Genomic DNA, 19,698 nt, shown 5'->3' with positions numbered 1-19,698 from the left:
TTACTGAGTTGATATAATGCTGTGCCTGCAGGAAGGCCATGGGGAACCCCGACAAAGCATTATACTGTTCTGCCGCTTCGCTAAAAGATAAAACCCGACATGCTTCTTTATCTACCAAGCAGCCTATTCTCTGAATGCCACCCACACGCCATATTGTGAATGGATATGTCGCCTGCCCCGACTGAAAATGTGGATTTTTCACTAAAGGAAGAAATAATGATTTGTGTGAGTTAAGGCCCGCCTCTTGTCTTATCAAGTGCCATACTCGTTTTGTATTCCACAATAAAGGATTATTTTTAATTGCGATTAGTAACTCCTGGTCACGGGAGTGAAGAAACGTAATCAAATCGCCCTGGTCTAAAAATTCTCGCTCAAGTGAGGTATTAGTATAATTCTCTGATCCATTTATCCAATCCGACAAATAACGGATCATAGCTGCTTTATTATATAATCTGATATCTGGAAAGCTTATTCCACCATTCAATTTGGTTTGTTGCAATTTTAACAAACTAATCTTAGACCGCTTACCATTCCATATAAAGGACCTAAATATTTTATTTAAAAGACTCAGATCCTTAACTGTAATGAGCAAAGGTAGGATTTGGAGCGTGTACATTAACCTTGGAAATGAAATCATTTTGATTAAGCTCGCGCGACCCATATATGACAGAGTGATATTCCTCCAGCCATCCAATTCGTCCGAAATTTTTTTTAGAATGGGTCTATAATTAAAAGGATATAAATTTGCCAAATTGCTAGGAAGCACAATACCTAAGTATGTAATCCTGTCTTTGGCCCATTTAAGTGGAACATCACTAGGCAGACGTGGTAATGAATTGCGCGAACCCAAATAAAGTGCCTCTGATTTACCTATGTTCACCGCGAACCCTGATATTTCTTCAAAACTTTTCAAAAGCCCTAGTATATGCGTTAGGCAGTCATGAGGATTTGCAATGTAAAGCATTATATCATCTGCAAATGCTGTTAATTTTATTGTTTTAGAACCAATCTTTATTCCCTTAAAATGATCGTCCTTCTCCAGTATTCTAATCAGCGGATCTATAGCTAGATCAAATAAGAGGGGTGAAAGAGGACACCCTTGTCTAGTACCTCTGAACATCTCTATAGGTGCACTAGTACAACCATTTATCATTAGGGACGTCATTGGGGATAAATAAAGATATTTGATCAATCCGATAAATGAAGAGTTGAACCCACGCATTTGTAATACATTAAATAGATGGGGCCATAACACTGTGTCAAAAGCCTTTGTCGTATCTAAACTTAATAGAGTGTTAGTAGAAATTGAAGATGCCCCTGCTGACACTGCCACTGCAGCAATAGCCGCTCTAACTCCTCGAACTGAATGACGCCCTTTTACAAAACCCAATTGATGAGGAGTTAGTAATTCTGGCAAAATAGTTTGTAAGCGACTTGCCATAATTTTAGCTAACAACTTCGCGTCTGTATTTAACAAACTGATAGGTCGGTACGATTCTAATTTTTGCACATCCTTTTGAGGTTTAGGGATCAATATTGTAGTTGTATTTGTAAAATATGGGAATGGAGAATTGTTGTCTATCATGTCATTAAACAGATCCACTAAAATCGGGGCTACCTGGTGGCGCAATAATTTATAATATTCGTTTGAATAACCATCTGGGCCCGGTGATTTCCCGAGTTGTAACTGTGAAATAGCCGACAGCACTTCATCTGGTGTTATTTTCCCAGAAAGTGCCTCCTGTTGTTCTATAGTTAATAAAGGCAACAGGTCATCAGGGATCAAAGCTTCATACCGAGACTGATCAAAAGGAAGATCTCTATACAAGTCCTTATAGTACTCTTCAAACTTATTTATAATTTCATTATTCGTTGTGAGTAAAGCATTGGTATGCGGATCTTTAATGGCTGTGATATAAGTTCTTCTACGCCAGGGCTTAGACATGTTGGCAAGCAACTGTCCAGCTTTGTTCCCCCACCTGTAAAATTTATGCTTAGTGAACAGTACATCCTTTTTAGCTTGGGATAAAAGGTGCGATTCTAAGAGTTGTTTTGCCTGAACATACGTTTCCCTAAAGACATCAGTAGGGTCTGCTATATAATTTTGTAGCGCTAAAGTTAGGGCCTCTGACATTGATTTATACACAGCAGCTTCTGCCTTCCGTTGGGAAGAGACAAAAGCTATGATCTGTCCCCGCATTACAGCCTTCGATGCACCCCAAAAGATTGCTGGTGTATCCCATGCCTCTATATTATCGTCTTGATAATTCATCCACTGTACTAGTAGGTGATCTTTAAATTTAGTGGACTTGTATAAATAAGACGGAAACCTCCAATGTTTCAAGCCCCTAGATGACTGCGTTAAACTCAAAGAAATTGTAATGGGCGCATGATCAGATATTAGAATTGAATGCAATCTGGAATCCTGAATGCAAGATACCAAGCTATCTGAGACCAGAAACAAATCGATTCGCGACCAAGATCTATGGACTGCAGAGTAAAAGGTGTATGATTTATCTGTAGGGTTCAATAGTCTCCAAACATCTGTAAGTTGATGATTTGCTTGAAAAGATTGGAATTGTCTCCATATTGCCATATTAGATGATTGGGGAGTCGGTTGTCTGTCTAATGAGGGATCCTCTACTGAATTGAAATCACCCGCCACTATCAATGCATAGTTAGTACGTTGCGCCAAAATGTCCATCACCCTTCCTATGAATTCTTGAAGTGAAACATTCGGTGCATACAAATTTACCAGAGTATAACAGGTTCCCTGAATCTCTACGTCAATAATCAAAAATCTTCCATTGGGATCCGCAATGGTATTTATAATAGAATATTGCAGATTCCTTTGAAATATTATGGCCACCCCCCTGATCTTTCTACTGCAGCTAGCCTTAACACATTCCCCTATCCAAGGGGACCTCAATGTGGAAATATCTCCCTCTGCCCAGTGCGTTTCCTGCAAGAACATTACGTCAGACTTAAATTTTTTTAAATGAGTTACTACTCTTTTGCGTTTAATAGTAGAGTTCAAACCCCCAATGTTCCAGGATAAAAATTTTAACTTCTCAACCTGTGACCCAGTGTTACCGGTACTCATATTGTTAGACATGTCTTATCCAATACCTTGCCGTGGGACAAAACAGTCTAAGAACAAAATTAAGTTAAAACGTGGCACTCCGTCCCAGCAAGCGGAGACCACCCTTTTTGAAGAATGCGAGCCTTCTTGCCCCGGAGTCCCCCAGGGGGAGAGAGAGAAAACGAGAGAGAGCCAACAAAATAAAAAATGTAAATAAAAATAATGAAAATGAAAAACAAACCATAAAAAAATAGATGCACTATACACTTCTGCGCAATGTCTCTTACACCCTTTTCCTTTATTTTCTCTCCAACATTTCAATGTGGTGTTCATCACTTGCAACCTGTGATTCACACCTGAACTACTCAATATCACTTATAAAGTAGCAAACAAAACGTATATCAGTACAGTAGAAAATCTTCACCAAAACGAGGAATGCTCCTTCATGTCAATTAGACGTTATGGTATTCAACATTGGTGTCACATTTAACAAAATAATAGCGAATATAAGTGCACAATCTACTCTCAGGGATGATCGTGGTTATTTAGAAATTAGAGCCAAACCCTAAATTAGTGTTATATCAGTTATCCAATCATCTGTTTGGTGATTGTTGCGGTGAGTGCTCCCTGTCTATACCCACACCAAAATGACGTTTAGCAATCTTAGGGTCTGAAAAATATAATGTTTGACCCCCATCCTCCACTCTTAGTCTGGCAGGGTATAATAAAGCAAATCTAGTGTTACGCTCATACAGTAATTTGCACACATCTGAAAATTCCCGTCTTTTCTGTGTTACCGCTGCTGAAAAATCCTGGAATATGAGCACCTTAAAACCATCTACCATTAGTGTGGGTGTCTTCCTATATTCAGCAAGTATCCTGTCCTTCATTCGAAAGTCTAGATACTTTGCAATCACCGGTCTGGATCGTGAATTAGGCGCTGGTCTTTCTGAACCTATTCTATGAACCCTCTCTACGTGGGGCAAAATGGAATCCTCTGACAAATTTAGGGCTGCAGGAATTTTGTGGGCTACCAGTTGAACCAGAGCCTGACCAGTTATTTGCTCAGGTACCCCAATAAACCTCAAATTACTTCTTCGAAGCCGATTTTCCATATCATCAATTTTGACTAAAAGCGATTGAACGCTTTCTGCTTGCGTACCTACAATTTGTTGCACATCATGGGAGCGATCCTCTACATCACTAACTCGCTGCTCTAAGGTAGCGAGTCTGGAGGTGTTTGAATCTATTTTGGCAAGTGCAGCGTCAAAAGATGACTGGAGGGAATCCAGTTTCTTATCTATTAAAGGCATTAGTATTTTAGAAATTTCCTGAGCAGTTTCAGCAACCGATGAAGGACCCTGAGAATGATGACTGAAATTTGCAGCTTCCTCAGGTTCCACATCAGCAGTGTCACTACGTGATGGAGAAGGAGGAACAACTTTAGCTGGAGTCTTAGTTACTTTGCCCATTTTACTTGTCGACCCTTGTGAAGATGTAGCGGGAGTAGATTTACGGACGTATCTGTCCATAACCTAACGAGAGATTCCTTGAAAATTCTACTCAAAGTAGATCCTTCGCAGATAATAAGGTCAGATAATTTCCAAATTCCTCAACAAGACACTATATTAACAAGAGGTAAAGCACGGTACAGGAGTAGATGTGCATCAACCATCCCTAAATTGTAGACATGTTATGAAGATTCAAAAATATGCATCACTCTGTCGAACACCCATGTCTTATATTCTGAACAATAGCGATTGAACTACATTCCTCTATATAATGAAGCCCTAATATGGTTCCATGATACACCGTGTTCTTATAAAGTAAAACTAACAAAATTTGCTTCCGTTACTGCTAGTATGTGGTAACAATGCTGTATAGATAGTTTGTGAAATGTCCATCAGCTTAGAGGCTAGAATTAGATACCGTTGTTTGTCACTATGACCAGTAGATGGCAGCCGCGCACTAATATTAGATCAGATATAATACAGATAATAACCGCAATTATATCTTCACTGTTCAAAGTACAATATACTAAAAGCTCACATAAAGAAAAACAGCAAGTATATATATTTAGCTGTGTTACTTATCAGATTTTCAGTACGGTACAACAAAGTCCAGGATCAGGATCAGCCAGTATTATTAGCCAAGTGTAGCAAGCCAAGCACCCCGGCCTCCACCCTCTCCCAGGATAGCAAAAATAGAAAGTCCGGTCATCAGCAGTCCAGGGTCAGAACCAGCGAATCCTCCTCAGCTCGCAGATACAGCGGTATGGGGATAAAATTGACACCTTGGCTGGCAACCGGCGTTGGGAGAGAAGCAGGGGGAGTCGGATAGTTATTACGATTGGTCACCAACCAGTAAGATCAATAGGTCAAACAGCAGACACTGGCGTTCCTGACTGTTTTATAATAGCCAAATTTTTCGGCTGGTAGGGCTCGGTATCTTCTTGTAAAGCTGAATAGCCAGGGGTCAGAGTCGAAAACCACATCCGTGACGAGCCCCAAGTAAGTATCAGGGCAGTAAACTTTGGCCGCTTCTCAATTATGTGACTGTCTGAAGGAAGTCTCAGCGGCAGTACTCTCAGCCCTTCTTAATTAGATCCCACAGTTAGAGACAATGAAAGGCATAATGCCTGATGTGAGTCTCCCCCAGCACAGTCGTTTATGCGATATGTTCCGAGATAGTAGCAGCGCTCCCCAACGGTACTCACACAAACGCCCCTCAGGTACACAGGAGCCCGTCCAGTGTCCGACAAACAGTGCGATCACCGGGGAGAGCAGGGAACCACGTCTTCAGCTTCACAGCAAGCTATCAGGTGAGTACATCTCCCGCCGCCGGAAGGTAAAATCTCCCTGCAGCCAGATCCAGCAGTCGGAGCCTCCAGGCTGACAACAGCGCAGCGTAAAGTCGTTATCTCCAGGGACCAGACGGTTAGAAGGGAGCTTTACGTACAGCCGCACCGCGTGGTCCCGCCGGCGCCAGGTTTACACAGCACACCCGCGCGTGTCCGATGCAGGATGTCTGGGGTCGCCGACAGGTAGCAGGTAAGTGTTTCCTCCTAGACAAGGCCGGAGGGCAGATGCAGGAAACTCCGCTGGGAGAGCCGCCAGCTCTCAGATGTGTTTCGCGCCAAACAGGCTGCCAGCGCTCATGCAGGCCATCTAAGTTGGTGGCCGGACTCCGGTGCAATCAAAAGGCGCTCCTTGGCAATGAAGGTATCTCCAGGGTCTCCAAATTAATGGTGTTATCAGGAGAAGCCCATAAATCGAGAGGCTTTGCAGGATGGCACTGGATCCTAAGCCTTCAGAGAGGAGCTGAAGTAAAAAGCGGCCATGCTTGATGCCCCGCCCACCGGAACATGTTCTAACATTTAACCTACTTTTGTCCCTCCGGTGGCTCCGTGGGATTTGTCCTTGGTTCTCCGGGCTCTACAGACTCCTCCGTTTGACCCTCTGGACTCAGTAGACCTCAAGTGACTGACGGCGAAGACGCTCTTTCTCCTCACTATCTTCTCTGCCCGCAGGGTTTCTGATTTGGCAGCTCTCTCCTGTTGCTCCCCCTTCTTGAGCTTTCATCCGCACAGAGCTGTCCTCCGTACCAGGGCTGGGTACCTCCCTAAAGTGGATGAATAGATTGTGGTTCCGGCCTCCCAGTCCTTCTCTTTCTGCAGGTAAAGCCTCCTTGGATGTGGTTTGTGCTCTTCAGATCTACGTGGATCGTACTAATTCCTTTAGGAAATCAGATTCGGCTTTCACAAGCGAGACTGGCCAGCTAACAAATAGACTCTGGCTCGATGGCTCCGCATGACAATCTCTGAGGCCTACACGCAAGCTAATCTTCCTGTTCCAAACAGGGTTACAGCACATTCTACTCGGTCTGTGAGACCCTCATGGGCAGTTCGACTTGGCACTTCTGCTGAGCAATTGTGCAAGACGGCCACGTTGTCTTCCAACCACACCTTTCTCAGGTTCTACACCTTTGATATCTTTGCCTCCCAGGATGCTTCCTTTGAGCGTCGAATTCTCCTTTCTGCTCAGGAGCGTCCCCACCCTTAAGGGAAACTGCTATGGGACATCCCCATGGTATCGATGTAAATCCCCTATGGACCCTAAAGAAATTAAGAGTAATGATAGACTTACCTTTGTTAACTCTATTTCTTTGAAGTTAATAGGATCCACAGGGCGCCCACCCTGACGCACCTGGCTTCATTGGGTATTTTTTCTCTTGATCACTGATTTCTTCATCTTCTGGGAGAGTGTTTCTTGAGAGTATTGTTCTTCCTTCTCCTCTTTCCTGCTCCTGCTTTGGGCTTGTTTACAAAACTGTGTCTGGGTACGGGGTATATGTGGAGGAGGACCAGTGCATCCTGGGAGCTAAAGCTTTAACTGTTTAGTACCCGGATATCTCCAACCACACACACACACCATGTATCCCTGTGGATCCTATGGACTTCGAAGAAATAGAGATAACAAAGGTAAGTCTACCATAACTCTTAATTTTTCACCCCAAATCTAATTAAAGTATGTATTTGAATGAAAAATAATTGCTTTATCTTTTTTTTTTTATTGGCCTTAAATTACCCCCAAATCAACTTTTTTTAATTTTTGCCTTTTTATTCTTTTGTAATAAAACAAAAAAAGTTAGCTTTTACTTAAAAACATTGCACAAATAAGACATTTAATGGGTTTTTATTTATATATATATATATATATATATATATATAATATAATTAATATATATATTAGTCGTTTAAGGATTTAGTAGTTGAAGATTGTTTTGAACTTCTAAACAGAAAATCGCTAAATATAAATGATACAATGTCCAGCGCCCTCTGGTGTGGATAATATGTTGGCACAATGCTTTTCAAGGTTTCTGCCATGGTAGAAGGCATCTGATGAATGACTTTGGCAGCACAGCATGTAATATGTCTGGATGTGTTTGGGATCATTCCTAATGCCCAGCACAAAAAGGGTACATGCTGTTTTATGCTTGTAGGATATCTAAATATATATAAAAAAAATATTTCACTATTCCACGCAGATTCTTAACAACCCCTTGGGACTTCATGATGCTCTCCATAAATTAGCTAGGTAGAACAGTTAAATTGGACATTAATGACATTAATTACACTGAGGAATATTATAAAATGCTATAAACAAAAATGAGAGTGGAAAGTGCTTAACACAACTGCCCAGCTAAGAGCACACTCTGTGTAGAAAGCTAATTAATTATGAATTGAGACAGGGCAAGCTGCTGGAAATAGATATGGAATTGAGAGCTTTAAGTTAAGTTAGCACAGTCTGCTTTCCACTTAGCAAAATGTAGATAATGTTAGAGATCTCTCCGGTTTCTTCCCAGTGGGTAAAGCAGGAAGTTGGGAAGGCTAACAAGACATTAAACTCGTTGGGCCTTCGCTGAGAGTAGCACAACAGCTTGTTGTCAGAGGTTCTCATTTTGATGAACAGATTTTTAGTTTGGCAGAGCCAGGCACAGTGCTGCTAGACGCTCACATATGTGTGCCAGCAGTGGCTGATTTCACTGCCTTTGGTTTTCTTTGTAGCTTATTTTTTACAGACACAACATGATGGTTGTATCAAAATATGAATAAATGTTTTTCCTTTGGTGTTTAATTCAACATACATGTAATCTCAGTAGTCACAAAGCATTATTAGTACTCAGTGGTAGGAGAGCCAGCATAATTCTAATTTAGATGGAACTTTAAGTGACTCTTACAAGTCTTATTATTTACATGGTTATGTTTGCATGTGTTTGTACATACATTATATACACACAATACTACTTCTGTATAAAGTTCGTATTCTTTTCATTTTACTTTACAAATCACCCGAGAGATTCCTCACTAAAATAAGGAACATAAGTGTGCTGATAGGAATATGTTTTATTTTTAGCCTTTCCTATTTGGTCTTAGAATTCCACTTTCCCGGAGTCCACCTGCTAAATGCCCCTGAAAACAGCAAAGCAAAGAACTCCATTCTGTATGAATCTATAACTGCATCTGAAGGTTTAAAAATGCACCAGCAATTCTTTTCTTCCAGCACAGGAGAACACTGATTCTGTTGCCTGTTTTGTAGCTCCGTCCAGTAGGAAAACTGGTGATCCTCTGGTTATTTCAGACATAAAGAAAGGCAGTGTTGCACATCGGTGAGTACTCCTACTGTCACATTAGCTATATTGTCATTTGTAAAATGGAATATTCTTTTTAAATGCAAAAGGGAGCCAGAGACAGATCAAGTAAAAACATGAATACACTGGAGCATGTGCAACTAGGATGGGGGGAGGGATGAGGGGGAGTGGGATATAGCCATTCCCATAAGCACCATACTCTCCTTCAGTAGAATCACTTTTATTTATCAAATAAGAATTGCAGGATATTCCCCAAAAACACCAGCTTTCAGGGGATATCCGCAGTACCATTCAGGGACTGCAGCAGAGATTTCCAGTATCTGCTGCTGTCCTTCCATTTCCGAGGGCTGCTGTGCTGCCAGATTTATCTTGTGGAACTTGGCCCTGATGGGATAATGCCATCTCAAGATGGCAATTACCTTCTAGTAGTCTATGGTCTATTAATTCCCATTTTATTTCCAGAAAGGAAGCCTTCAGCTCCTTCTCTGTGGCCGCCCCCCTCCCTCCGGTGGGGGCATAGGCTGCCAGGGGCCAAACCAAGATGCAGTATGATCTTCCAGCTCACAAGTGCGGGCACTTGTCTGAGCCCCTCTGCTGGCAAGAGGATTTTAGTAACTTGACGTGAAAATAATAGTTTTCACATTGCGAATTTGGGAGAAAATCTATTTATAACATTAATAATGCAGATTATGATAAATATGTCCCTAGGCCCTTGCTTATACACCCTGCCCCAGCACAGTCTTCATTCTCAACAAGTGGGTTCTATACTCTTCTTTTACATGCAAGAGTCACTCAGTGTTACCTGTGGACTCTGCTACATGGCACATATTGCCGTTACATTGTGTCATCTTATGCCATACAATAGAGAACTGGCTCTGATTGACACAGAGTAGTAAATGAAAGAACCTCCAGATTATAGTGTCAGGCTCTTCAGTCCATACACCAAGAAGCTGTAAACCCAGGCAGGGAAACTGTGCCTCTTCCGCTGTAAGTCAGAGCGTGCTGCAGGGCATGCTGTGGCTTGTAGTGCAACAATGTATGAATAACCATAGTTTACCCATTGCTGTGCTGTTTATCTTAACCCCAGTTAAGTTCTTCAAGGACCAACCTACGTGGAGCAGAAGGTGACTGTATACATAATTATTTGTGTATGTGTGTTTATGACTGAGAGCTATCGGTGTATGTTACTATGATTTCATAAAATCACAGGTATTATCTTTGGCAATGAACACCCTGCTACACCATCATCAGATACGCACAAATACTCCTCTGACTCCTAACAACTCTGACATAAATACCAATAAATATACAGAGCTGGATACCCAGTACAGACACTTCTATGTGTCATGTGTACACACTTCTCTATACATACAGACATAGACATTTATCACACATATACAAGTATAGGCACATTTACATATACAACATCGAGAAGACCATTGGACAGAAACTCACAGGACCAGACACACATCTTCCCATTACTTTTAAAATGTTTAATATGGATTTCACATGGTACCTAGTCACACTTGCTGGTGGGAATATAGCCATGGAGATTGACTAGAGCATATTTTATATGTTAAGGGACACTGATCTATTTTATATATTTGCAAAATGTATTTATTAAACATGAATGTAATATATGTCAGATTGTTTCCATGGCTGTGAATAACTGCCATTTGTAGGTTTCTTAATGTTCTGTTCTGACCCATTTATTTTACAAAGGAATATGGTGACTTCATAAGTCTACAGAACTTATTATATAGACACTGCTGTCATTGGTTTTTATGGTTTGACCCTAGTAGTGACTATATGTAAATGTGTAATATTCACTTATTTGTTTATAGCTAAAATGTCAGAAAATGTATTTGGGCAATGTTATGTCTGTCTGTATATTTGTACACTAAAGGTGCATACACACGTAACGATTTTTTTAACTATTTGTCGTTAACGACGTCGTTATCGTTCAATCAATCAAAAAATCGTTCAGTTTCTAAGTTAGAACGATGAACGATAATCGTTCAAGCGCGCTCCCGTTTGTAGTTATCGTTCATCATCCATTTCAGACGGTCCAACATAATGATTTTCATTAAGGGAAGGAACATTTTTCGTTCATCGTTGTAAAAATCGTTCATTACACTTCAAAAATCGTTCACTTTTTAAAGGGAAAATCTGACAGAAAATCGTTGGTTACAAAATCGTTACGTGTGTATGCACCTTAAGAGATATTTACAGCTGCAAATCTAACATAGAGTGATCATTTGCCTGGTATGACAGTCGGGTCATTTAATGCTCTATCATCTACAACAAATGATCTGCATAACACATCACACAAATAACCAGATTACTGTAATCAGCAAATTACTACAATATCAAGCCCAGCAAATCAAATGGCTAGTAAGTCTTACCTAGCCAATTCTATAGCCAGGGGCACACAATTACAGATGTAACAAATAGTATATAAAGAGAGAGAGAACATCAACACTCTGTGATCCAGTGAGTAGTGGGGGGGACACCACAAGGACAAACTTGCATAATGAGTGCTAAATTAATATGTTCTAAAGATGGGCTGCCCCCCACTCTTATTTAATTTAAAACCCATATTACATCGGACTTGTTACAGTCTATAAGCAAAAGCATCCCAATTAGAAAGCCTAAATCAAGTTAGGAGTATAATACCAAGTATAATACCATACCCGATTTATAACAAATGATATATTTTATAAGTGTGCATCAGTTAGGGGATAATAGTGGCCTTGTTCAAATAGTAACAAAACTTGGTATAAGTTGCAAAAGTACAGTATTACCACTAAGCCCTGCTCCTACAGTGAGACTGATGGTGATTGATATATAGATAACCCCAGGGCAGCACCTTGTAATAGCAACTGTAACCCTGACAGTACATGGCACAATATTGTCAGGGTGAAAACGTAGCAGACTTCAGGCAGTAATAAATCCACAGGGGTTTCTACTCCGTAAACTCCTGAACTGAAAATAGCCTGGTATACAAGCATTGTGCAGGTTTAACACCCTACGTATTTTCATACTGTGTGAAACCGGACTTGGGTTTCTCCATGTGTTGGGTTTCCTAAGTCTAACAAACCAACATGCCTGCTAATGAGAGGGCTATTCTGAAAACGGCACCACATTTTATGCAGTCAGTGCCGGGTAGATAACAAAATCAGTGCCAGGAATTAGGCAAGCCGTTTTCATGTTTCCCTGGTAACTTACCTGAAGACAGATTGTTTATCCAACGGTCCCGGCTGTGAGATCACATGAGAGCCAATATCTTACAACACATGCTACATGAGTAATGTATTTCTTTATATATTGCCACCATATTGTGGAGACCTATGCCACAATATGTAGTCATGGTCACAATCCCGACGGCAGAATGCCGGCTAGGGTTTCATGATAAGTGTCAAGATACCGATGCCTATCACAATCCCTACGCCGGAATCCAGGAAGATGCAGAGCAGAACTTGGTAAGTCCGGGGTGCCCGTCCTCTTAGCTGCGGGGGGAGGGTTAAGTTTAGGGCACCCCGGGGGGACTTAGGGTTAGGCACCAACGGGGGAGGTTAGGTTTAGCCACCCCCCCCGGGAGGGTTATGTTTAGGGTGCGGGTAGGGGGAGTTAGGTTTAGGCATCCCTGGAGGGATGTTAGGGTTAGGCACTAGGGGGTATTGGGGTTAGGTTCCCCAAAGGGAGGGTTAGGGAGGGGGAGAGGGGACGCTTAGGTTACTTACGGGCTGCTGTCGGGATTTCCTCCCTTCGGGCAGTTGCTGCCGGCATTTCAATCCCATTCCGTGCAGAGTATACTTAGTTGTACACATCAGTCTGTGTTCCATTTGAGATTACAGTCTATAGGCCTGGTTCAGAGACAGATGCAATGATGATATTTACACAAATCGAGCAATTGTTTGCCAGTGCACATGCATATAAGTCGCAAAGCACACTTGCCGCGATTGCTTTGTGATTACATTCGCACAGAGGATCCACTCGCAAAGTGAGTGACAGTCAGCGTTTGGGGGTGGTAATGGGAGTGTGGTCAGAAAAACGCAGGCGTGTCTGACCGTTTGAACGTCGTTTCATGGGCGTGCTTACATTAGCCATTGCGATTGCATTTGCAGCATGAGATTCCTCTGCATGTCTGGAGAGCTCTAGAGTCTGCGGCTGGCCAGACCTGTTGCAAGGGCAAGATGGCAGCTCAATGTACGTCGATTTTAGCAGGTAAGCGACATCGTATGCAGATGGGAAGGCAGCAGTGGGCGTCCCTATGCTCGGGTGATCTTTGCAACCATTAGCATATTTTCGCAGCTGCGTTATGTACAAAATCAAAGTTGCAATCGCATTAGCGTCCATCTCTGAATCAGGCCATAAATCCTTTACCATCAAAGTGCATGAAGCACTCGGTGGAAGCCTATTGCGAACACAGAGAGAACATACAAACTCCACACATATAGGGCCTGAGGAAATGTAATAGCCTGTGAAATACAGGCATCATTGAGATTCGGTTGGGTCTGCCGGAGTTTTTTGTTTTATTTTAAAGCAGCAATACTTTAAAAGGCCAAACCAACTTGGTATTGCCTATTAAATTATTGCTGTCTTTAAAAAGATTGTCAGGTTCGCCTGAATCTCACCAATGCCTGCATCTTGCAAACTTATTACATCCCCCCCATCAGGTCTGAATCAAACATATGGCCCAAGTGCTGTGAGATGGAAATGCTAACCACTGTGTCACTGTCCATGAAAGTAAATAGACCAATAAGCCTCAAGCACAACCTGAGCATGGGATGGGATATAGGCCCCGATTTATCAGCGAGTGATATGGTTGTTATAGCTCAGGGCACAGTTTTGCTATTAGGGCATGCTAAAACTGTGGCAGTGCATGCTGGGATGGGTAGCTCCACAGCAGCTGGATTGCCGCAGGTTGCCAGCCCCTGGTCTAGAATACCTTAAAAATTTTCTTTACCTGCAGACACATTACATTGGGACATGGCTTGTCATGTGTACAGATCATACCTGACCTGCCAGTCTTTCTATATTATGAGCACTACTCTAGATCAAACAAAAAATGGAAGCTGCTCAATCAATCTAGCAGCACTAATCAGGTGCATGAAAGGGAGGGGGTCATACTAAGTAGAAAAAGGAGGGGGGTTTAACCCCCTATTGTTCCTCAGCACACTGAAAAGTACCTGCAACAATATATGAAAACTATATGGTCATAGAAATCAGAGATATTAGTTGCATGCATTTGCATATACATTTTATATGTGCCTTTATCATGAGGCCTTATAATTTGTATATTTTATATTTGGGGTGAGCGTTCGAGCGTAAGGCCCCCGGGGCTGGTCTGGCTGGGCCCCCTCATGGCATCACCACTTAATACACATAGTTGCTTTTTACATCACATATTATGTTTGTATTTTTTTCATGTAATAATTCACATATATTTTAACCCCTTTTTCCAACACTCATTAATTAGTCTTACACACCTATACTTTACACTGCACTGTCACTCTTTTTCCATTTTTCGTGTGATGCCCTGGGGGGGTCCTGGGCTGGATGTTTTTTGGGGTGCACTGCGCCCCGGACGTGAACCCCTTAGTGTTAGGGACTGCTAGTGACAGAGAAGCCGTGACGTGGCCCAGCAGCTTCCCATGTATTTGCAAATGCATGCAACTAATATCTCTGATTTCTATGACCATATAGTTTTCATATATTGTTGCAGGTACTTTTCAGTGTGCTGAGGAACAATAGGGGGTTAAACCCCCCTCCTTTTTCTACACTACTCTAGATCCCAAGTAATTCTGCTTCTCCTGCAGATAGGAGATTTATGTGGCTGTGCTTTATTTCATTTATTTGTTTAGATAAGTGATATTTTCACGTCGCCATGTAACTTTCTCATTTCTTTCTACTAAGCTTTTATACTAGAAACAAATAGGGAAGACAAGTTGTTTAAAAATACAGGAATTTCTGACTTTGTACCCATGGCTGTACCTCAATAGCACGGGGACCTTGGAATTGGGTGATAAACTGCTGGCAATAGACAACATCCGGCTGGATAATTGCTCCATGGAAGATGCAGTTCAGATATTGCAGCAATGTGAAGAACTTGTTAAGCTGAAGATCCGTAAAGATGAAGATAACTCAGGTGGGTGCTCAGGTAGAAGAGAGGTTTGCATAATACTAGGTTCTTATTCATTCTTATCCTCCTTTATTTCCTTCCTTTTCCCAATCTGTTTTCTGCATGTATTGCATTTGCATCATCACTGACTTAAGGTTTGTTAGTTGTTAGACAGATTTCTTTCTCATCTGCATATTTACTACCAGTTCTCATTTATATCTGTGCACAGAACACATTGTGAAAGTTCTAGGTCCCATGGCTGTAATTTGGTAAAAGTGTGTGATTCGTATACGTGGTTATGTTCTCTGTAGCAGCTGTGCAATCTATAATGGACGCAGGTCAGACGGAGTGCTGGGAGGTTTTTTTAATGTTAATGTAATACTAGTCATTTCCTTAATATAGTTCCATCTGGATGATTGTTGCACTGTCCTGAATGGCATCCTACCCACTGCAATGTCAGCTCACCTTGGTGTTTGTCTTCTAATGGAGTTTGACTTTGCGCATTCCGGTCTAAATACTAGACAACATTAGTATACAACAATCCGCGGCCCTTTCTTGCTGTGCAGATGCATTTCCACCCAAGTGTAGTACAAGGGGGGCACATATATGTATGGGCATGACAAATAGATTGCCATGGACGGTGAGGGCGAGGAAGGAAACATACCAGCTGATGGACAATCAGTTCTGTAAATCTGACCTACACAATTCGTAAACAGTGCACTCTCTTATGGGAAATATAGACCTAACTATCCGTATTAATAGAATATTACTACAGAACGTTATTGTATTATAACAGGGTATTGGCTATGTGTTTGTTGGCTAAGGTAAGATACGTAACAATGTTCCCCCTTTTCTCCCCTCTCCTTGAGCTCTGCCATTACTCATATAGTAACCAAGGCTGCTGTAGATTTTCCTCTACACTGTGTAGTAGGAGTTGGACCATATTACAAGATGACAACTTTTTATATTTAGAATCTAAGTTACAAATGTCGACTATCATCCTCTACATATACTGTACCTGTTCTGACAAACATACTTAAATGACTTCTCCCATTCTTTCCAAATGTATTTGCTCTGTCTTTCAGATATTCCCTTTGCTTTCACCTTTCTTTTTAGGCACCTACCACCAACAGAACCGCTATATAACTGGCTTACTAAGCTCATTCAATATAGGTACTTTACCTAATGTGACCACTCTTGTAACTTCATTCACGCCTTTTCTTTCCCAGCATTCCCTAAGCTGGCCACACAATGCAGTTACAATGTCATTGGGTGTGTGACCACAAAACAAGCCTGATCTCATACCCAATAATTATCTGGATAATAGTTATGTTAGCGTATGCGTTTGGAAGATGGCCGCCATTACTGTGTGTCTGGTCCCAGTGTAAGCCAGAAGTGTGATCCAGCCACTTATTCAAGCTTTCAACAGCAGGATCCCATCCAATTTGGCCACCCACGTGGCACACTAAATTAAACAGAAATCCCATCAATCAACTATTGGATCAGGTGGAAAGATCAGCTTGTGTGTGGCCAGCTTTATGCTGTAATCAGAGTTTTTAATTGTTATTTGCACTTATACATTTAGTATTTATACCTGAGTTTTGTATACAAGAATTTCAGTAGGTGTTTCTGCCTTCCAAAAGAAAATACGTATTATTATTATTATTAATAATTTTTAGTAATGTTTTAGAATTTTAAACTTTCTATTCTAAAATAAATATACTCCCACTGTAATGATATTATGTTATGCTTGTGTTCATAAAGTTATACAATGCGAATAGAAGGCAGTTATTCCCATGATCTGTAAAGGACAATGAAATCAACTGAAATGTTTTACAAAATGAAACGCTAGACATGAAGCATCTCAACACGCGCCAGGGTTTATAAATCATTACAAGACCCTCCAGTGTGGAAAATATGTTTCGCCCCAGTAAAGCTAAATGTCTGGCCAGCCGTACACAATGAGGGCACATTGACTAATAAAGATGCAGTGCAGTTAATCTCCAATATGTCTGCAGTTAATTACAAATGATCTCAGCAGTGAGACTAAGACACCATTGTCACACTTCTAGATGAACAGGAGAGCACCGGAGCCATTATTTACACGGTTGAACTGAAGAGGTACGGGGGTCCATTAGGAATTACAATTTCAGGCACTGAGGAACCTTTTGATCCAATTATCATTTCAAGCCTCACTAAAGGTGGACTGGCAGAAAGGTAATGTACACATTGGTTTCCTGTTGCTTAATTATTAAATATTATTTTTTTTAAACACATTGATAATCTATTAAAATAGGTAATTTCACATTACAGTTTACCTTCTATATTTTTATACACTAATTTTATAAAATATTAATTTATGTAAATAATGTGGAGGATTGGTTTAATGCATCTTATACAGTTAGCTAGAGCAGGCCATATATTTTATTTACAAACCAGCTGCCCAGACATAACCCTTTCATCTGTGGGGATGCTTATTGCAAGGCTGGCAGAGTACAGATATCAGGAGCTCATTATGTACTTGCCCGCTGATAATTTACTATTAACAAGGGCCAGCAATGTGTCCAGTGCTCAACAGGGCATCATATATTTTGCATTTGAAAAGTGGTTTATCTTCTCTTATAGAATTCTTTTCTTTAATGAAACCTAATGTAACACGTGTGATGAGTCAGTTTCTTATTATCCCTAAAATAAAGTTTACTTTGTTCTTGGCAATAAGTTTTGGTGGTGGTGTGTTTCTTTGCCTACAGAACGGGTGCAATCCATGTAGGAGACCGAATTCTAGCCATAAACAGTAACAGTCTGAAAGGCAAACCTCTGAGTGAAGCCATCCATTTATTACAAATGGCAGGGGAAACGGTCACCTTAAAAATCAAAAAGCAGACTGATGGTAAGTAAGTTCCACAATATGTATGATAGGTGCAAAGAAGGCAGAGTTCCTTCCACTTTCAGAATTCCTGGTATCTACCTGGTTTCCTGCACTTAAAATACTCTGGTACTTACATAAGGTGAAAGCTTAAAGAAGCCACGTAGAGGAAAAAACTAAGTTGAAAAGATCATTTTAACTTAACTCAAGAAACGTATTGTACTGATCAGATTAATATTTTCCTGTGATCAGGGAAAAAATAGAAAGTTGAGTTTCTAATCCTGATTATGGTGAAATGATGAAGGATATGGTACACATTCCCTAATTGTCAGTTGAAGTTGTGTTTGATGTATTTTCTATAAATGTTTAAATTACCCGAAAACTTAATTTTTCATATGACACATGGAGGTAAATACACTGGCATCATTTTACCCAGACTTTCCACTTGGCGTGCAACATAATTTCTTCTCCAGATACTTGAATCCTAATTTTATGCACAGGGCCAGCACAAGCCCCCCCCCTACTACTACGTACCATGGGAGCTGGGGGCACTCCCATTGTAACACTGACATATGGAACATCTTCACATGGAAGAAGCTACTGGCTGCTTCTCCTCCATGTCAGCGGCTGGTACTCTGTACAGAGGCTCCTCTGGTGCATCATTAAAAAAACACCAGATGAGTGTCATTATGTCAGTGTGTTAGCCCTGTCCGATTTCCTAGGATTGCCTAATGGTAGTGGTGGCCCTGCTGATACAGGATATGGTAAGGTATTAATGCAGAGTATGGGCCGTTACGTTTGCCGTTACATCCATATCCCTGCCATGTGTATAACATCACCGTTTCTTGCAGTCTGTATAGAGCGGTTCTGTTACCTTCCATAGTAGCCAATTGCTCACCCCGGCTCTAGCGTTCCCTATTTCCAGAATAAAGTGAGAAATACCAAAGCAACTTTTATTTTTTGTATTTCTATAGGTTAGAACAAAACGCATTCTGGTCAGATATAGTGTAGCATAGTTTACGTCAGGTATATGGGTAAGCTCACATTACAGTAGAAAACACATATTACTTATTGTTACAAATAAATAAGTCTTATATCACATAGTGTGTACACTGGCTTACTGTACAAGAGCTCTTTGTGACAAAACTTCTCTATATTTGTCTCTTCAGCAACAAGTCCCAAGACACTGACATCACACAGCTCACTGAACCTACCAGATGATACAGAGGATGATACACCTCTCACTCAGAAGTCCAGCAACCTCTCTGACATATATTCCACCACCGTGCCAAGTGTGGACAGTGCAGTTGAGTCGTGGGACGGCTCTGCTGTGGACACTGCTTATGGAAGCCAAGGTAAAGCTTAGGTTCTCAGACACATGCAATTTGGGCAAAGCGCAGTGTTGGTAAGTGCCGTAGAGCTGTAATGTAGCATTATAGTTATTTGTCATTGTGATGGGATTTCTACACATTGTGT

The 19,698-nt window shown here is 41.1% G+C and overlaps 1 protein-coding gene across 12 annotated transcripts in view; it reads left to right on the top strand.

Annotated features, from left to right (window-relative positions):
* The window catches only part of GRIP1 (glutamate receptor interacting protein 1), a 422,676-nt gene that overhangs the window by 381,340 nt on the left and 21,638 nt on the right, over nt 1-19,698 (top strand). For 7 of the 12 annotated variants that reach the window (XM_088467800.1, XM_088467791.1, XM_088467790.1 and 4 more), the window contains 6 exons: nt 9,181-9,250; nt 15,238-15,383; nt 16,473-16,529; nt 17,429-17,573; nt 18,107-18,246; nt 19,392-19,577. In XM_088467800.1, the coding sequence (XP_088323926.1) occupies nt 9,181-9,250; nt 15,238-15,383; nt 16,473-16,529; nt 17,429-17,573; nt 18,107-18,246; nt 19,392-19,577 (744 nt within the window). The remainder of the gene's footprint in view (nt 1-9,180; nt 9,251-15,237; nt 15,384-16,472; nt 16,530-17,428; nt 17,574-18,106; nt 18,247-19,391; nt 19,578-19,698) is intronic. The other 5 variants (XM_088467801.1, XM_088467793.1, XM_088467792.1 and 2 more) reach the window with 1 other exon arrangement.

This window comes from Taudactylus pleione, unplaced genomic scaffold, assembly GCF_031769625.1.
Source record: "Taudactylus pleione unplaced genomic scaffold, aTauple2 ptg000075l, whole genome shotgun sequence".
Lineage (NCBI taxonomy): Eukaryota > Metazoa > Chordata > Amphibia > Anura > Myobatrachidae > Taudactylus > Taudactylus pleione.
Note: the sequence above shows the minus strand (reverse complement) of the source record. Positions and strands in the feature narration are given on the sequence as shown.